Consider the following 18,848-nt stretch of genomic DNA (forward strand, 5'->3'; position numbering starts at 1 on the left):
CACAGTATTATGTCTTACGGAGTCTTGCTATGGGGTAAAGCGGCAGATATTGGGAAAATATTCGTATTACAAAAAAGGGCAATACGTGCAATTTATAATTTAAAACCGCGCGATTCCCTACGAGAGATATTTAAGGAAATAGGTATTCTTACAGTAGCTTCCCAATATATTTACAATAATATAATTTTTGTACGACAAAAAATTCACAGTTACAAAAAAATCAGTGATCTCCATGATAGGCAAACTAGAAACAAAAATAAGCTAGCTACTCCTGCGCTCCGCCTCTGGAAGGTGGGAAAGTCATTTGTGGGAATGAGTGTAATATTTTATAATAAAATTCCACAAGCAATTTTAGACTTGCCTTTACACAAGTTTAAAAAATGTGTTAAAAGTATGCTCCTAAAAAAAGCATATTATACAGTCGCAGACTATGTACCTAAACGATAAAAAAGCTTGGATTTGACTCGCTCCAGCAATGCACGGGGCTGCAAGGGCTTGTATAGTATGGTATAATAACATTGTAAATTGAAAAATTAAAAAGAGCAACCGCCGAGTTTCTTGCTGGTTCTTCTCGGTAGGAACGGCATTCCGAACCAGTGGTAAATTAAAACTACCAGACTATTCATAAGCACTTTTAAAAAGTTTACATGAATAAAAAAACATTCTATTCTATTCTATTCCTTAATTTTAATTTTTAATTTAAAACTTCATTAATGCTTAAAACTTTGACAAAGAATTGGAAAAAATATGGGATACGCTAGGGCGAACACTACCAGGTGCTACCAGTACTACTACTATTTACCTAGTTATCTTACAAATTACAATATACAGAGCTTAGAAATTACTCTTCTATGACGTCTTAGGGCCTTTTGTGCACTCATCCGTATTCGGTTTGTATTCGTGATTCTTCGAAGTGGCCGCCGCGCCGTCATACAAATCCGTACTCATTCGATTCGTATTTATACGGAATCCGTGATTTCACGGATGACTGCACAAGCTTACTAGCTGATACCAGCGACTTCGTCTGCGTGGATTTAGATTTTTAAAAATCCCGTGGGAATCCAGAATCTTCACGTTGCTTTTTCATTAAAATTGATGTTTTTTAAGCTATTAAGCTATGACCTTTATATCATAAATGTTTTTCACGTAGGTAACTAAGTAAGCAATATTTCTGAATAAACTTCAAATTAAGTAGTTAGCTTTATGTATTTGCAAATTAGCAGGCATGCCTTGTCCCACTGACTTAACTACTCGGCTGACTGAATCAGAATATGTATTGCTTCATTATTGTAGTATAAGTCCTGCAAATTGCTAATGCGCGTGGCGGCCATTTTAGTGACGTCATCACTAGACTGAAGTTTCGAGCTGATGGTATATTTTTACTTAATTACTTAATATACGTCAAATGACGTCAAAATGACGTCGATGTTAATGAGACATGGTGCCAGCGCAATAGCAATTCGCGTACCTACTTCCCAATTTTACTTTAGGATTTCAGCGTTTATTAATTGTCCTTTGAGGCTGAGTTAATCTGAATTCTCTAGTAACATAATTCCCACATACTAAGAGCACGGTACTTTCAAAAGTCAGTACCTATCTGTCGTCTTGCAGATCAGAGAGGCTGTCAGGTCAGAGGTCAGTGGAAAACCTACTTTTGTCGTTTTATGTCTGCCAATCTGCCGTTTCTGTCAGGCGAAATGTTTCTTGATGATACTTTACGATTCAACACAAAATCTTATTATAATAAGTTACTGAGATATAATCCATAGGTACTTACCTAGTAATATTTTAAATGCGAAAGTGTATCTGTCTGTTTGTCTGTCCATCTATCTGTCTTTTCGTCTACCGTTCAACCGATATTGATGAAATTGGATAGTCTGTATCCCAGGCAAGGACAAGGGCATAAAAAGTACCATGTACATTTTATCCCGGAAAATCAAAGAGTTCCCACGGGATTTTTAAAAAACCTAATTCCACACGGACGTAGTTGCGGGCATCAGCTAGTGTGTTACATAAATGTTTTAACCGCAAGTTAAAAGTTAATAACAAAATGTCAGCGAAATGTAGAGAGATTCCGACGTGGGAAACATCAAAAGAGATAAGCCCCAGTGAAATCTGATCTCTCGCAAAGAATCCTTGTAGACGCGCAGAAATGCACCGACGGAATGATATAGCTACATAGCATACACCTGAGAATGTAGGCATTTCCGGTAGCGTAATTTGTTTAGTAATCTGTGGTAGATCTTGCGCTGTGGCCTGTGTCAAGTTTAAAGATAAATATGTAATGTGTTAATTTTCTTCTGGTCTGAATTTTAAGTTAGAAGTAACTTTCCATATGTCATCACTGGCAACACGCACTGTTCGACGACTTTTGTCTTTAAGCACTGAGGAATTTTGGACAAGAAGACATCTCGAAGCTTCCTGAACGCTGCCCAACCGAGGTGCTCCCAAGGTGCTGGAATGGCGACCTCGCACCGGAAGACGCAGCATTGGAAGATTCCCCACTAGGTGGACGGACGACATCAGACGAGTCGCAGGGAGCCGCTGGATGCAGGCGGCGCATGACCGTGGCGTGTGGAAGTCCCTACAAGAGACCTATGTCCAGCAGTGGACGTCTATTGGTTGATGTTGATGATGAGGTAACTTTTACCTATATTGGACGGAACAGTTAAAAGAAGCGGTCGGCATTTGCATCTAAAGGAGCCTCAAGCTTTCCCAAATTCGGAAAATCTTGTAAAATAAATCTCTAGATAGATAGAGTAAAATAGGTAACTAGCTGACGCCCGCGATTTCGTCCGCGTGGATTTAGGTTTTTAACAATCCCGTGGGAACTCTTTGGGTTTCGTATTACTTCTATTGAAACTTTTACAGCATCTGAACGAAGCAGGCCCGCTAGTACTTATGTTACAAGTAAATTATTACCAGCTTAACATCATTTCTTCCTGGCGAGCATTACATATGACAGAAAATGAGAGTAAATCAACCTTTAAGTTCCGTTGTATATCGAGAAGGTACATGGCACTTTGACTTTATACTTAAACGCGTGTCATTCCGGGTCATTATATAAAACCACATAAAACGTAAGTTTTCTTTTGTTGCATCACTTGTTTATTGCTTGAAAGATTGTTGAAAGCTCTACCTGTATCATCTCAAACCACGATTAATTTAAACAAGGCGATTTTTAACTGCCAATATTTCGACTCAGTTGTATGAGTCGTGATCACGACGGGACTGCAGTGCTGCGAGAGGTGAAATTCGGGCTGTCATGGGTAGTAGTGAGTACCGATTTACCCTATTTCTTGTTCTTTTCGCTGGAACTTCACGAGCTATCGTTAAACTACGAAATAAGCTTAAAATCATTAGTTAATAAGCATTATTGAAAAGTGCTTAAAGTGAAAAACTATGGGCCTCATAAGAAAGCTCAGAGACATTCAGCGGGCGATGGAGACAGCTATGCTTGCTTGTGATCAAATCAGAAATGAGGAGATCCGTAGGAGAACTAGAGTAACCGATAAAGCTCAACGGGTTGCGAAGCTGAAGTGGCAATGGGCAGGGCACATAGTTTGTATTGGGGTCCCAAGGTGCTGGAATGGCGACCTCGCACCGGAAGACGTAGTGTTGGAAGACCCACCACTAGGTGGACGGACGACATCAGACGAGTCGGAAGGAGCCGCTGGATTCAGGCGGCGCAATCCGTGGCGTGTGGAAGTCCCTACAAGAGACCTATGTCCAGCAGTGGACGTCTATCGGTTGATGATGATGATGATGATTGAAAAGTGCAATGTCTCCTTAACATTTACCGTTCCGCCATACCGTCTGCCGGTCGCGAGCCGGTTTGTCATGATGGATGGCGATGACGCTATTATCGCCACGGGTGACGGGACAAGCTTCAAGTGGTACAAATTTTGGTATTCTCGTAAATTCACCGAGTGGCCGGGTGACCGGTTTTCTCTTTAGTAAGCTTTATGAGTGCTTTTAACCTTTTTCCATTAACTTTACCTAGTTTGAGAGAACAAGTAGATATCTTATAAATGACGAATTTCATTATTTCCTAGGTAACTCAACTAATGTTAGGTAACTAGCATTTATTTAACTATAATAATACCAAATAGAAAATGATATAGACACTACACTATATTATAGGTAGGTAACAATACTTGTTAACTGACTTTCTGATCGGTTTGTTTGTTTGTTTATTTGTATGTCCGTTCGATACAAATTTTGCAGTCGATTTTAAACTAACTTCCCGAGTAGCTAGTGACTTGAAATTTTAAACATAGCTTATAGAAAGAGAGACAAAGCTATAAATAAATTACAAGACTACAAAGCAGAAAATAATTTATTAACACTTACTTACCTATATTTTAATATTGTCGCGTATAGTACGCGACAATCTAGATCCGAGAATACTTACTTGTAAGATTTAAAATGTGGGGCAGGAAGCGACTGGATGAGAAAGTCTGAGGGCAAAGTTTGGTCACGTACCTATAGTATGGTGGTGGCTCACTAGGAAAGGCTCAATGGTCAGTGTTCAGGCCTATGGTCAGGAGATAATGATGGTAGCAAGTTACTTTGCAAACACAATAATTTTTATACGAATGATTGCTGTGGCGTGTAGCGAACATAATTACGAGCATAATTATAGGTATAATTATAAACATGTAGGTATATCTACAGTACTATAATTAGCACACTATACACAAAAAGTGGTTAGGTGTTCTGTCGGTCAGTGTGGCACACACCTTTACTAGGGCAGGTGCGCATAATCGATCTTACACAGATCGCTATAAAGATTACATAATTGACAGCTGTCAGGTGGCGGGAAAGAAAAAAGCGCGCGTGCTTGCAAGTTGCAAGTGTCATTCAAGTGGGAAATGTCAAAGGGCATTGACATTTTCGTCATATAATCTAAATTCAAAAACTTTCATTACCTCGTTAACCCCGTTGAAACTTTCAAAAAGTTTGAAACACGTATTTCTTCATTTTTAACCGATAGACAAAAAATACTTTTCATAGATATACCTATCATATACCTACTTATGAACTAGGTATTAACTTAAAAAATTACGGACTTTCATGCAAAACTACCAAACCTCTATTGAACCCCTTCAGGGGTAGAATGTAGAAAACTCCTTTCTAAGTGAGTGCCCACGATAGAAAAGGAACCTTATACTTACCTAGGTCCTAGGTACTGTTAAAATTTCTAGTTTCTAGCTCCAGAGGTTAAGGCTGTGCATTGATCAGTCAGTCAGCCAGTCAGTTAGATATAATATGATTTGAGTGGATTTTATTCACTGGGGTTTCCATTCTGAGTTCTATAAGTACTACATAATTACAACTTCTGTCTTATTCACTGGTCGTAATCAATATTGTTCAGCCAACACTTACGAAATAAACCCGTCTAAATAAAAGCGCTCAATCAACATTATAATATTATCATGCAAATCTCACAGCTGTCACTGTTTCAATGGGAGCAAAGTTATGAAGTTAATTGTGATGCCCTTGAATTTCTTTGATAACATTGTAAAGCTTAGCGCGCTTTGCATTCATGTCGCTGAGTTGCTCCAGTTTTAACGGTGACAAATCTTTGCTTGCGGCTAATTAAAAAACGTTTCGCTGACTAGACAATGAAATGAGGTGTGAATTGGTCTTTAAACTTAAAAAAATTATTTATTACATTACCTACTTACTTATTATTTATGCAAAAAAATCTAGTTAGGTATCTAGAAATAATGTCTGCGATTTATTAATTCACATGAATAGGCTGGAATGTAGATTTGAGTTAAATTGCGTGCCCTTCCGAACACGAGTTCGATTTTGAAACACTACTTTTAACAAATGCGAAGTTTGAATAGCTACATTTTTTAATTTTATTCATACTTTACTAATAGGTATTAAAAATAAAAATGCGTGTTTTCTTTAAAGCTTCGCATAACCTGCATTTTTAGGGTTCCGAACCTCAAAAGGAAAAGGAAAAACGAAAAAGGAAAAACGGAACAGGGTACTTCCCGTTGACCTAGAATCATGAAATTTGGCACGTAGGTAGATCTTATAGCTGACATTAGGGGAAAAATCTGAAAACCGTGAATTTAGGGTTAGATCACACAAAAAAAAATTAAATTGTGGTCATGAACTAATAATTAGTGTTTTCAACTTTAGAAGTGAGTGACTATATCAAGTGGGGTATCATATGAAAGGTCTTCACCTGTACATTCTAAAACAGATTTTTATTTATTTTTATGCATCATAGTTTTTGAATTATCGTGCCAAATGTCGAAAAAATACGACTGTAGTACGGAACCTGCATTGCGCGAGCCTGACTCGCACTTGGCCGGTTTTTTATTTAAATTGTTGTCGTTGTCCTTCATGATAAGTATTTGCTTTTTGTTTGTAGCTTTTCGGACAGTTTTGGGCTTTTGAACAATGCAGTTTTTCCCTTTTCAGTTTTTTAGTTATATAATTTTTTTACGATTGTTCTATTAGTAATGCAAAGAAAGACGCTAGATACTTAAATTAGGGGAAAACATGTTGTCCTTACCTGGTCACCACGCTTTCTGCAAAAGTCTGTGGTGCCGCACTCCATCCTTTGCGCCTGTAACAAAAAAAAAAACAATGTTTACAGCGATTCCTTTAAGAAAAAACAGGTCAAGGGCCAAAACATTGATGTCGAAAGTTCGAAACTACTCCTAAGCACATAAGTTTGACACACCATTGTCATCGGAACCCTCGTAGCTTTAGTTTTAAGTTCGCAAAAAAAAATATCACCACTATATCATTATCTTACAAATGCAAACCGACTATCAAAAAAAACCGGCCAAGTGCGAGTCAGGCTCGAACAATGAGGGTTCCGTACTACAGTCGTATTTTTTCGACATTTTGCACGATAATTCAAAAACTATGATGCAAAAAAATAAATAAAAATCTGTTTTAGAATGTACAGGTGAAGACCTTTCATATGATACCCCACTTGATATAGTCACTCACTTCGAAAGTTGAAAATACTAATTATTAGTTCATGACCACAATTAAATTTTTTTTGTGTGACCTAACCCTAAATTCACGGTTTTTAGATTTTTCCCCAAATGTCAGCTATAAGATCTACCTACCTGCCAAATTTCATGATTCTAGGTCAACGGAAAGTAACCTGTAGGTTTCTTGACAGACAGACGGACAGACAGACAGACAACAAAGTGATCCTATAAGGGTTCCGTTTTTCCTTTTGAGGTACGGAACCCTAAAAAGCGTTATTTTTTTACCTACTTTGAATAAACGTTTTGACTTTTGACTTTAGAAAGTGTGCTCTGTGCAGGATATGCTTGTGTCCGTGGGAGCTGGAAAATCCTAGATTGGAGACGGGGTACAAGTACCTAAGCCCAGGATGGAGCGACTGAGCGGCCAAAATGGTAGCGGAAAGGAAGAGGAAAGCCGAGGACTAAGTGTGGTGGCACAATGTCATAGTGGAAGGCCTATGTCCTAAAGTCCAAGAGTTTAGGTGACGAACATGCTCTTCACATAATATTAGTACATGATGCTATAAGAGTAGGCCTGCTGCGCTGAGTTCGTGTATGTTCGGGCTAATCTCAGAAACTACTGTACGGATTCTCATAAGGTTTTCTCCCACAGAAAGAGGAATTATCTAGGAAGGTTATATAAGTGGCAATTTATGAACATTTTTACGAAAACATGATAACGGAATGATGATAAAAAATAAATTGTGAACGTCGCAACTGAAAGCTTTCGTGGCGTGCGCTACGTAAGTTTTACCCGTGCGAAGCTGGGGTGGGTCACTAGTAACCTTCCTGAGCAACGTACTTGTTAACCTACTCTAATAAAACTGTTCTCATCTTTAATGCTCTTAGCTCCATAAAGAATTCTATCACCACTATAAACTCAAATCAAATCGAGAAAGTGTCTAGAAAAGCAATCATAAACAATCCGAGATCGCTAAGTATACCGGTACAGTTGGAGCAAAAAACATCGGCCACTTCAAACGCAAGACAGGAAAATCCGGCACTGACTGTACCACATCCGCCATACTTCGATACTTACGTCCGGTTATAAAATCATGCTAAAATAAACCTTAAACCATTGTGTTAGAGGCTAATAATGCGGCAAAGATAAGTTCGGTTGTAGTGATACAGTGATGATTGATACAGTTTGATCAAATTTTTTTCTGATCATTCGTTGATACGTATACGATACGTACCTATATACGATACGTTGATTTTTCAAATTATCTATCAATGAAAATTATTATTTGGGCTTTCGGTTAAACATTAAAAAAAACAAATGTTTCAGGATTTTTGGAAATTCCACTCCATCACTGAATTTTAAAGTTCGATAAGTTCATGGTTTTACATACATACATCATACGGCTCTAATAGATAACCTCCTTTTATGAAGTCGGTTAAAAATAATATAATGATCCCTTTTTTCATTTTTGAAACATCAACAATGGAAACAACGACTTAAAATATAATCGTTCATGATAAGTAGGTACATTAAAATATCGCTTCACTAAAGGTCAATATAACAACAACCATTAGTATATATAACTACTTAATTATGTTACAATCTCCTCAGCATCACGAACCAGTGAACCTTGGAATGCCTCCATCTATATCAAGTTCAGGATCGGTTCCATACACGTAAACATCTTAGTCAGTAAATAAACAAATATATTCAAACTTTCTATGAGCCGAAAGTTAAACTATCAATTTTACAAGGATGGACGCTTACCCACAGAATGAAGTGAAGCAGTCTTTTTGATAACAACTTAGCACTTTGAGTTTTGACGCACGTCTGAAATTGCTTATGCTTTTAGCGTCAGCAATGGGGATCCACACTGCCAATTTATCCTGACAGGTGGCGCATAAGCAAATCGGCTCAACCGGCCATAGAGGTATCATCTGTGGAACCGGCTATACTGAACAATTTTAATTGTAGATTGGGGCCGATTCTCTTGTACACAATCTCTAAACTAAACTAAATTAACAGGAATAAATCTAGTGCTATCCTTTTTCGCAAGCAACACTATGAAAGGGATAGCAATAGATTTAGACGTGCAATTTTAGTTTAATTTAGAGATTGTGTACAAGAGAATTGGCCACAATGTCGATCTTCCAGTATCACACAGTATCATAATTCATAGGTGCATGTTTGTTTGTAGCGTGTAATCTCGGGAACTACTGAACTGATTTTAAAATTCTTTCACCAGTAGAAAGCTACATTATTCCTGAGTAACATAGGCTACATTTTATTTTTAAACAAATTAGAGATCATTACGAAAATTGCAATAAGCTACCCGTGCGAAGCCGGGGCGGATCGCTTATTGTACTCTAAACCTAGGTATGTTCCACTCAATTATGAAATCGGAAATGAATCAGTTTGGTGTCGGTTCGCGCTTGACCGGTGTTTATGTCGGTTATGGCCTGCTTGTCGCTGAAACGCAACACCACGTAACATTGTATAACGCTAACGTGATACGTGTATCGTGATCAAAGATTTATAATTCGGAAGTTTACACGCATAGCAACTGAAATCGTAAAAACCTGTCGTGAACTTAAAAACCGAATCGGCGGTGGTAGAATTTTGCTGTGGAGTTTGGCAATAGTCTTAGTAATAGTGACATTTTTCTACGGAAGGTACCATATTAAAGCTAATCATTATCTTCTAAATATATAAAAGGAAAAGGTAACTGACTGACTGATCTATCAACGCACAGCTCAAACTACTGGACGTATCGGGATGAAATTGGGCATCCAGACAGCTATTATGACTTAGACATCCGCTAAGAAAGGATTTTTGAAAACTCAACCCCCTAAAGGGGTGAAATAGGGGTTTGAAATTTGCATAGTCCATGCGGACGAAGTCGCGGGCTTAAGCTAGTTATTTATAGTATAGTTAATGGAGGAAGTATCGAATTATTGGAATATCATGACTGGAGGCTAAGTTATTACTTAATCCATCAATCCAGTAATTACTTCACTTTAACTAGACCGCCAACCACCCATCATAATTCATAACATAAACTGTAGGCTTATCTTATCTATCTCCCACACGGTTAGATTCGACAACTTTTACATTCACACGTCCCATTACGCAAGTAATGGGCATTTTGACCGATTGTCAATTATCAGCTATAATTAGCAGATGCTCGCTATTTATCGACCATTGATTAGTTTTTTATTATTGACAGGTTTTGACGACGCTCTCACTTAGGGCCAACGCAAACAGACGAAGAATATAACTGAGGCTTTTTAATAACAGCTTAAACTCAGCTTATGCACTTTGACATAGGTACCGTTAAAATTTGTCTACCTATTGAAAACAAAACACGAAACACTCAGTCTTGGCGTGCCTAAGAGCGCCTGGGCTATTTGGCTGAAATTTGGAATGAAGATAGATTATACCCTGGCTTAACACATAGGCTACTTTTTATCCCGGAAAATCAAAGAGTTCCCGCGGGATTTTGAAAAACGTAAATCCACGCGGACGAAGTCGCGGGCATCAGCTAGTGACTTAATAAAGCTTAGTTGAGAAGTCTAATATAGATAGAAAATTAGATTAACTCAATTACTCAGTGAGTTGACAGAGACTAGAGAAAAACGCCTCGCCTCGGCTCTGCCCGTGTGACTTGTGTCTAAGAGTCTAACCTGTCTAGCCGACAAGATGCTTTTCAGTCACTAGAACAACAATCTGCGTCGGCGTGGATTTAAATTTTTTGATCCTTAGGAAACCTTTGTTTTACCTGGATCTTTGCATAGTCTTCCATGCTGCTTGCCTGCATGCGAAAGTTCTAAGAAAATTATTCTTTCAGCCGTTTCAAAAATTGATTCAGGCAAAGACAGACACATCACACAACCTTTAAAAACTACTATCTATACCTAACCATGAGGCAGAATGATGTATATGCACAACTGTCTATGTACCTACGACGACCGAAGACGCACCGCCGCCACCGTCGCGCGAGTGCAACTGCAATAAGCCAGTAATAAACAGGTGTTTGCACAGCCCGGTCGTTTTACTTTATAACACAGTTATTTCGAAATCATAGACAATCACTTTAGTTTATTATATTTCTGCTAATTTCAGTGAAAGGTTTTCATGAAAAAGGCGCATGATAAATAAGTAGGTATGTCTTATCTGCACACATTCCTCAGAACCCTTGATCCCTAAAGCAATTATGTACCTACTCGTGTAAAACACTTTCTAAGACGAAGTAAGGTCTGAAAGGTTAAAATTATAATATGTAGGTAAGTACATCATTATTCATTCAATAGCCCTTGTATGAATTAAATAAAGATTAATATTTGGCATAAAAAATTAACCAAACGATATCAAAATCAGGTACGAGTACCTACCTAGTAATAAAAAGATCTAGAAAGGTAGGCCAAGTCACATAGTTAGCACTTAGAATGCATCCAATAATTAATACTTAGAATAGAATAAAATTCTTTAATATTCTTATTTTTGAGTCACCGGAGATTAAAATAATTACATACCTATTGTCAAGTTCGCAACATTATTTTCCCACGAAATTAAATCAAAAAGAAAATCGGCAACCGCTCTTTAAAAAAACATTAATAACTACGAAATACGAATAAATATGCATATTTTATTATTAAGTTTCGTACAAGCGCTGCGTTACGAATAATTAAGGTTAATATTATTATATGAGTTCGTTGCATACAGATTTAAATTATTCTGCATTAAAAACCAGTGGAATGAAAAAATACCATTAGATTTTTTTTTTTAAATCTATTCCATTTGATTGAACAAGTTAACAGAGGACCCAAGACTCTAAAATATACCTTAAAGAGGGAAAAATCTTGGGTATAAATTAGTGATAGAAGCTATTATTTAAGAAGATATTTTCTGTGAAGGCAGGTTTCTTATACCGTTAAACTTTTATTAATTACTACTATTATTATTACTTTTGTACCTAAATCTTATGTACTAGCCAGTTGTTAACGTTTATGCTATGTGTCCTTTAGTTATAAATCCTTTTGTATGTAAATACTTGTGTATGTGTAAATGTTGTTGGTTAGTCAAATAAAAAAAAATAAAAAAATAAAAAAAAATAAAAATTAATTCAAATCGTTTATGCTCACTTCACAATCACAAAAATTGTTAACCATTAAAATGGTTAAACTCCCGTTTGCATCACGATTTTCAATTATCAATGCCTACGGCTCGTGCTTTCAAACACTAATAAAATAAAAAGTTCATCAATTCACCATTACTAATTTTTTTAAAGCAACCTGAACCCTCTTGTCGGGAAGAAGATATATAGCTATATGCAATATTTTCTTCTGTTAAAGAACTAGACCAATTGGTCAAAAAAATGTATAGGGACTCGTCCGCAAATTGTTGTCACGTTGCTTAACTGACCGGTCATAGCAAAATAATTGTCTAAAAGACAAGGCAAAGCAAATAATTATATGAGTAAAACTTTATCTCCATTAATTACCACCACAGTACGTATATTAAAATACTAGCTTATACCCGTGACTTCGTCCGGGTCGACTACAAAAATTTCAAACCCCTATTTTACCCTCTTAGGGATTGAATTTTCAAAAATCCTTTTTCAACGGATGTCTACGTCATAATAGCTATCTACATGTCTTTCAGCCCAATCTGCCAGTAATTTGACCTGTGCGTTGATAGATCAGTCAGTCAGTCAGCTTTTCCTTTTATATATTTAAACTAGCTTATGCTCGCGACTTCGTCCACGTGGACTACAAAATTTCAAACCCCTATTTCACCCCCTTAGGAGTTGAATTATCAAAAATCCTTTCTAAGCGGATGCCTACGTCATAATAGCTATCTGCATGCCAAATTTCAGCCCGATCCGTCCAGTAGTTTGAGCTGTGCGTTGATAGATCAGTCAGTCAGTCAGTCAGTCAGTCAGTCAGTCAGTCAGTCAGTCAGTCACCTTTTCCTTTTATATATATAGATTACACGCGCGACAATGTTGAGGCTACAAGAGGTATGAAATCGCAAAGATTTCAGTATCTTCTCAGTATAGCTGCTTGCGTTACCTTATTTACTAAGGTCCTTACTCTTTAGGTACATTTTGTATTAGTACATAAAGTACAGTAATGTCTTGTCCTAGTACATGAAATACTAGAACTTTTTGTAACCGGACGATAGCTTTGTGTCTTCTTCAAGGCGTATTACTCCATGTAAAAGTACATCGATTTACCATTACTAATTGAAATTTGACTGAAACCGCTAATCGCTCGTTACGTAATCAGTCGTTTACGGTAATCATGTAACGATTTGTAATCAGTTTGTAATACATTAATTTATTTTAATGAGGCGCCTGTTTTGTATAGCTTAGGTCGCGTCAAAGGGCCGAGCATTGATTAAACATGTTATGTATGATTTTGGTGAAATGGTCAATGGGTTTTGATAAGTAGTAATTCTGTGCACGATTTCGTGGGAAACCAGAATATATTATACCGTTTTCGTACTTAACTATTAACTATACCTAATACCGTATAAGCCGTAAGCTTTTATACAATAGACTTCATTTTTTATTTTTTTTAATCAAGTATACCAGATATATATAAATTTTTTGTCTCTTGCCAAACTGGTGAGCCAGTTTCTTGGCGAGCTGGCGCTCCTTAAAAATCCATACTAATATTATAAATGCGAAAGTGTGTCTGTCTGTCTGTCTGTGTGTCTGTCTGTCTGTCTGTCTGCTAGCTTTTACGGCTTAGCCGTTCAACCGATTTTGACGAAATTTGGTACAGAGGTAGCTTGCAACCCGGGAAAGGATATAGGCTACTTTTTATCCCGGAAAATTTAAGAGTTCCCACAGGATTTTTAAGAACCTAAATCCACGCATACGAAGTCGCGTCATCAGCTACTTCTATATAAATATAAATAGCACAATGGCAATTAATGATATAAATAGACACTGGGAGCAAAGGTGTTTCAAATTACGTCCAGGTGAAAATATCCCGCACCTGTAAGCTGCAGGTTTCATAGGTGTTAAATACATAGGGTTGCCAACCATCAGATATTCCTCGGACTTGTCCTAGTTTGAAGCGCGTCCAAAAATCAGAGTCAGTTAGTCAATCAGTCACCTTTTCGTACTATACCTATGTATGGTACGCGACAGGTTGAGATGGCAATCGGGGAGGGAACGCCCTGCACACCGGCACAGCCCCCACGCTAACCCGTTGCGGGATAGCTTCCAGAAGACATATTGGAGATGTCTCTCAACAAGTTCAAAGTTTTCATAAAACGTAAACTCATTGAAAAACCCTATTATAATGTAAAGGATAGGTATTTGAATGATAAGCAAGCTTGGGAATGAGTTTCTTAATTACGGCTATGTGATAGTTCTAATAAGTTTAGGTAAATAATTTTGTAAAGTGGTGATAATAAAAAGAATACCCGGCTGAGTTTGTTGTGGGCTCCTCTCAGACCTGGGCGCGTTTGGAACCCTCGTAGCTTTAGTTTTAAGTAGGTACGTATTAATTATCACCACTATATCATATCATCTTACAAATAAAAATTTATGACAATCAGGAAGCGTAAAATTTTACCAATTCTGAATGAATGATTTGAGTTTGAGTTTGAGTTTAGCTCGGGTGACGGGTGATTGCCATCTCGACCTGTCGCGTTCATAAACGGTTCTAAATTGCACATCTTGCGTAAGGTCAAGTACGTAGTTAAAGTTAACGTTGTTTTTGCGGTTTAGCCGTTTTCTGTTTGTATGTATAAATATAGTTTCTTCATAGCGCTTGTAAATGTCATCTCTGTTGTTTTTAGTAACGAGAAAGTAACGTAACTTTTCAACGATGTTTTTGGCATTTAAACTCGAATATCCCTAACGTTTTGTAATGGACTAAGAGCCAGCGCGTGCCATACCTTCGTTATTTTATAAAAGCTGAAAGTTTCTCTGCGTATTGTCCCCAACACTGGGAGGAACGTTTGTTTGGATCATGGTGGCTTTGGGAGATAACAGGTAATAAAGGTGTAATAAATCTTATGTCACTTTGCGCACTTAATCGTTACTTAAGGCATTCCTTATCCATACTAATTAATGTTAAGTAACGATTAAGCAACTCTGAGTGCGGCTGTATGAACCTACTCTATCGTTTGTATGTTGCAAGAAATAAATATTAGTAGGAAACTTCGTCCATAAAATATAGCTACAACAGTTTTCCAAGTTAGACCACAAAATTTAGGTAAGTAGGTACGTTTTGTAGCAAAACTTTGTGCGCAGTTTTATGGCTGTTTCTGGCGTCAATTTCTCATTTCAGGCAAAAATACACTTCGAGGCCATAGATTGTGGCTCTCAATCTCAATCAAAATAGTTTCGCATCAAAGCAAATTAGTAAGTCGATTCAAATCCGTTGTCAGTTGGCAGTTGGCGCGACATAATCGCAGGCCTGCGAACCGCGAACAGTCACACGGCCGAAGCTATAAACTACGAGCCATTGTTAGCTCCCAAATAATTAACATTGGCGAAACGCTGCAGTAACGAACTATTTTTTAATTAATTAAACTGTACCCGTAATCTTCTGTTTACAGTTGGTGAAACATTTCTGTTTGACGAACTCTGGTGCGAAAGCTTTTAGTTTCAGGTTATTAATAAATTATAGATAAGTATTTTTTCTACCGTCCTCTGCCTTCGTCCGTCCTTCCGTCCGTCCTGTCGGTCAGCGGGCTGTATCACGTGAACCGTAGTTAAAATTTCGACAGAATGTGTATTAACAAAATATGATAAGAATTTCAAAATGGCCGCCATGAAAGTTTTCGGAATTGCCTAAATTACGATACTACGAAAAAAAATACAGAACCCTTCGTGTGTGAAGCCGACTCACACCTGACCGATTTGTCTAAAATAAGTTCAACGTGTAGTTTTTGAATTATTGCCAAACAACGTGGGAATTTTAAAAACAGATTTTTTTTTCAAATGGTACGAAGGACCAAGTTTTGTAGTTAGTTTTTAGTTTGGTCCTACGCAGTAAACTTTTTAGAAACATGGGAATTCAGAAAAATTGTTTTTTAATTCCCATGTTTTTAGCACGTGGTTCGTTTGTTTGTCTTGTCTTGTCTGTTCTGTACAATATTCACCACTCTGAGAGGAGACCCGTGCTCTGTAGTGAGCTGGCGATGGGTTGATCATGATGATACTGACTTAAAGGCTGTACTTACAAGTTAAACGTAGGTACATTAGTCTATGCAAAAAAAGCCCTGTGCGAATCACTCGGTTCGCAAGCGACCAAAATTAGAATTTCCTCACGTAGCAAAGTTCGCATGGCGCGTCAGGAATCATTAATGGTTATATTACCATTCGAAGAACCTAGGGTCTTGACCCTGCTCAGATATTCTGCTCGACTCACATCGACGCGATTTTGATCTTATATCGCACGCCACTATAACTCCTATAATATGGATAAGCTCATGATGTTGAATTTTTATTTTACATAGGCTGAGTAGATATACTACAGAGCGCAAGTAAGTATTTACTACTTAGGTCGGTACTTTGACTTTTCTAGCGAATAAGACATTCTGTCTGAGCAAAGTCACAGTATATGCTGTATAAAATCTGAGGTCAGAGACTTGAATCCACCGTAAATCTAAGTAAAGTCTGAGCATTGTCAAAGTGAAAAGGAAAAGGTGACTGACTCACTGACTGACTGAGCTATCAACGCACAGCTCAAACTACTGGACGGATCGGGCTAAAATTTGGTATACAGATAGCTATTATAACTTAGGCATCCGCTGATAAAGGATTTTTGAAAAGTCTAAGTGGGAAAAATAGAGGTTGAAATTTGAGTAGCCCACGTGGACGAAATCGCGGGAATAAGCTAGACTTTTTTTAATTCATTATATACAAACGCTTGACCACAATCACACCTGATGGAAAGTGATGATGTGGCCTACGCGTAAGATGGGACGCGTTTACCTATAGAAGATGTCTATTCACTCGTTTTAAAGATACCCGGGTTGTATTTGTTAGGAAACATATCGTGGAAGAGTATTCCAAACCTTAGCCATGCGTATGAGGAATGAGTCAGTAATAAAGGAAGGTCCGAAGAGAGAGATGGTCTTTTATTTCTTTGGATAAACTCAGCGCATATTTCAAAGATATTAATATCGTTAACATTTCGAAGACGTATTAAGAACACTTTCGATAATAACAACATGCCTACGCATATTAAGGTTTATTTTCGTGGCTTTCCATAAATTGAACTGATTAACCCAGTGCCGGGAGCTGTTAAGCAAACTATAAATCTTTCCAGATTAACCGGATTAATCGATAAATTAAGTAACTGGTTACAAATAGACGCGAAACACGTTACTTTGCGGTCGGAAATACACATCCCGTAGTATGAGTAAGACGTTATTAACTTTTAGGGATCGCTCTTCTGATTTTCGCTTCGCTTTAGTGGACAGGCACTCTTACAGCGTAACCCTACTAATTGTAGTTGCTTAGCTAGCATATGAGATAGAAAAGCTTTTGGTATTTGATTGTAATTTTATTAATTCATGTAATATTATGTTATTTAATTGATATTTCAGCTTTTGGTTAAAAATAAGGTAATACCTGTTTCAGGATTTTTGGAAATTCTCCTCACCGATGTTCAAAAATTACACTTGAGCGAAGTCGGGGCGGATCAGCTAGTTTACTATAAATTGGGTCAATTACAGCATTGGACCAACTGTTGAACACGTCTTCGCTTCGCTTTAGTGGACAGGCGCCCTTAGACAGTGTAACCCTACTCGTAGTTCCTTAGCTATCTTATAAGGAAGCAATGCCCCGTTTATGTGTAATTGATGTCAACAGTTAGAGCATAGTTTATGTGCAGAAAGTGTATCGTTGCATACTTTCTCATTTTGGATCGTTTGCCGACCTAACAATGCCAACTTCTAAGTATATGACGAATATTAATATGGATCTTAGTAAAATAACTATTAACATCCACATTCATTTAGACTGTTATTTTAGTAAAAGTGCAAAATTTCGCTAAAAATTCTCGTCAATATTCTATGGTTTGTGCCACTTAACTTTGTGTATTGTCACAATCTATATAACTCTATCCTTAAACCATTTTGAGACACCAGATACCAACCAATCACAAAATATATAAGCTTTTAAAAAAACATTCAAAATTCAATTCGAAAATGTTTACATAAACATTCGAAATTACAAAAAATCGACATACCTACCTACCTACGTTTCAGAGTATATAACTATATACTCTGAAATAGCTATTTTAGGGTGGATTAACGGTATAGGAGGGGTGTTGTCCGGAATATTTTTATTCGGAAAATCTAGTCCTCAAAACGACTGAACTGAGTTTTGATGAAACTTTTATTTGGATATAGAGGACTTTGCGAGGAGTGAACTAGGCTTATCCACGCGGTTGGGTTAATATACACAAAAATCAGTCAAGTGCTAGTCGGACTCAAACACGACGGGTTCCGTACCGTTGAATAATCTACCCTAAAAACCTCATAAAACATACGTCCGTGTAGAATCTGCTTTCCAAACCAGTGGTAGAATTTCGCATTAAAGCCATTAAAGTTGATTTAATCTTGATTTAGGAATTTCATTTTAAATGCCTATAAGTATTAGGTAACAGAACAGGCAATTATTTCAATTCAATGGATGAATTGGTAAAATATTTTTATGAACACGACTAGCTGATACCTAACTAATAAATAAAATTGAAGTGTCTGTCTGTTTGAACGGGCTAATCTTCGGAACGGCTGAACCTATTTTGACGCGACTTTCACAGACAAGTAGAGGATTAACCAAGGAGTAACATAGGCTACTTTTTAACCGACTTACAAAAAGGAGCAGTTGTGTTTTTCTA

The 18,848-nt window shown here is 37.3% G+C and overlaps 1 protein-coding gene across 4 annotated transcripts in view; it reads right to left on the reverse strand.

The window, feature by feature from the left end:
- The window catches only part of LOC117986487 (uncharacterized), a 176,207-nt gene that overhangs the window by 44,616 nt on the left and 112,743 nt on the right, over window positions 1–18,848 (reverse strand). For all 4 annotated transcript variants that reach the window (XM_069501708.1, XM_034973323.2, XM_034973321.2 and 1 more), the window contains one exon: window positions 6,539–6,592. In XM_069501708.1, coding sequence (XP_069357809.1) covers window positions 6,539–6,592 — 54 coding nt within the window. The remainder of the gene's footprint in view (window positions 1–6,538; window positions 6,593–18,848) is intronic.

The sequence above is a fragment of the Maniola hyperantus genome, chromosome 11 (genome assembly GCF_902806685.2).
Source record: "Maniola hyperantus chromosome 11, iAphHyp1.2, whole genome shotgun sequence".
Taxonomy (NCBI): domain Eukaryota; kingdom Metazoa; phylum Arthropoda; class Insecta; order Lepidoptera; family Nymphalidae; genus Maniola; species Maniola hyperantus.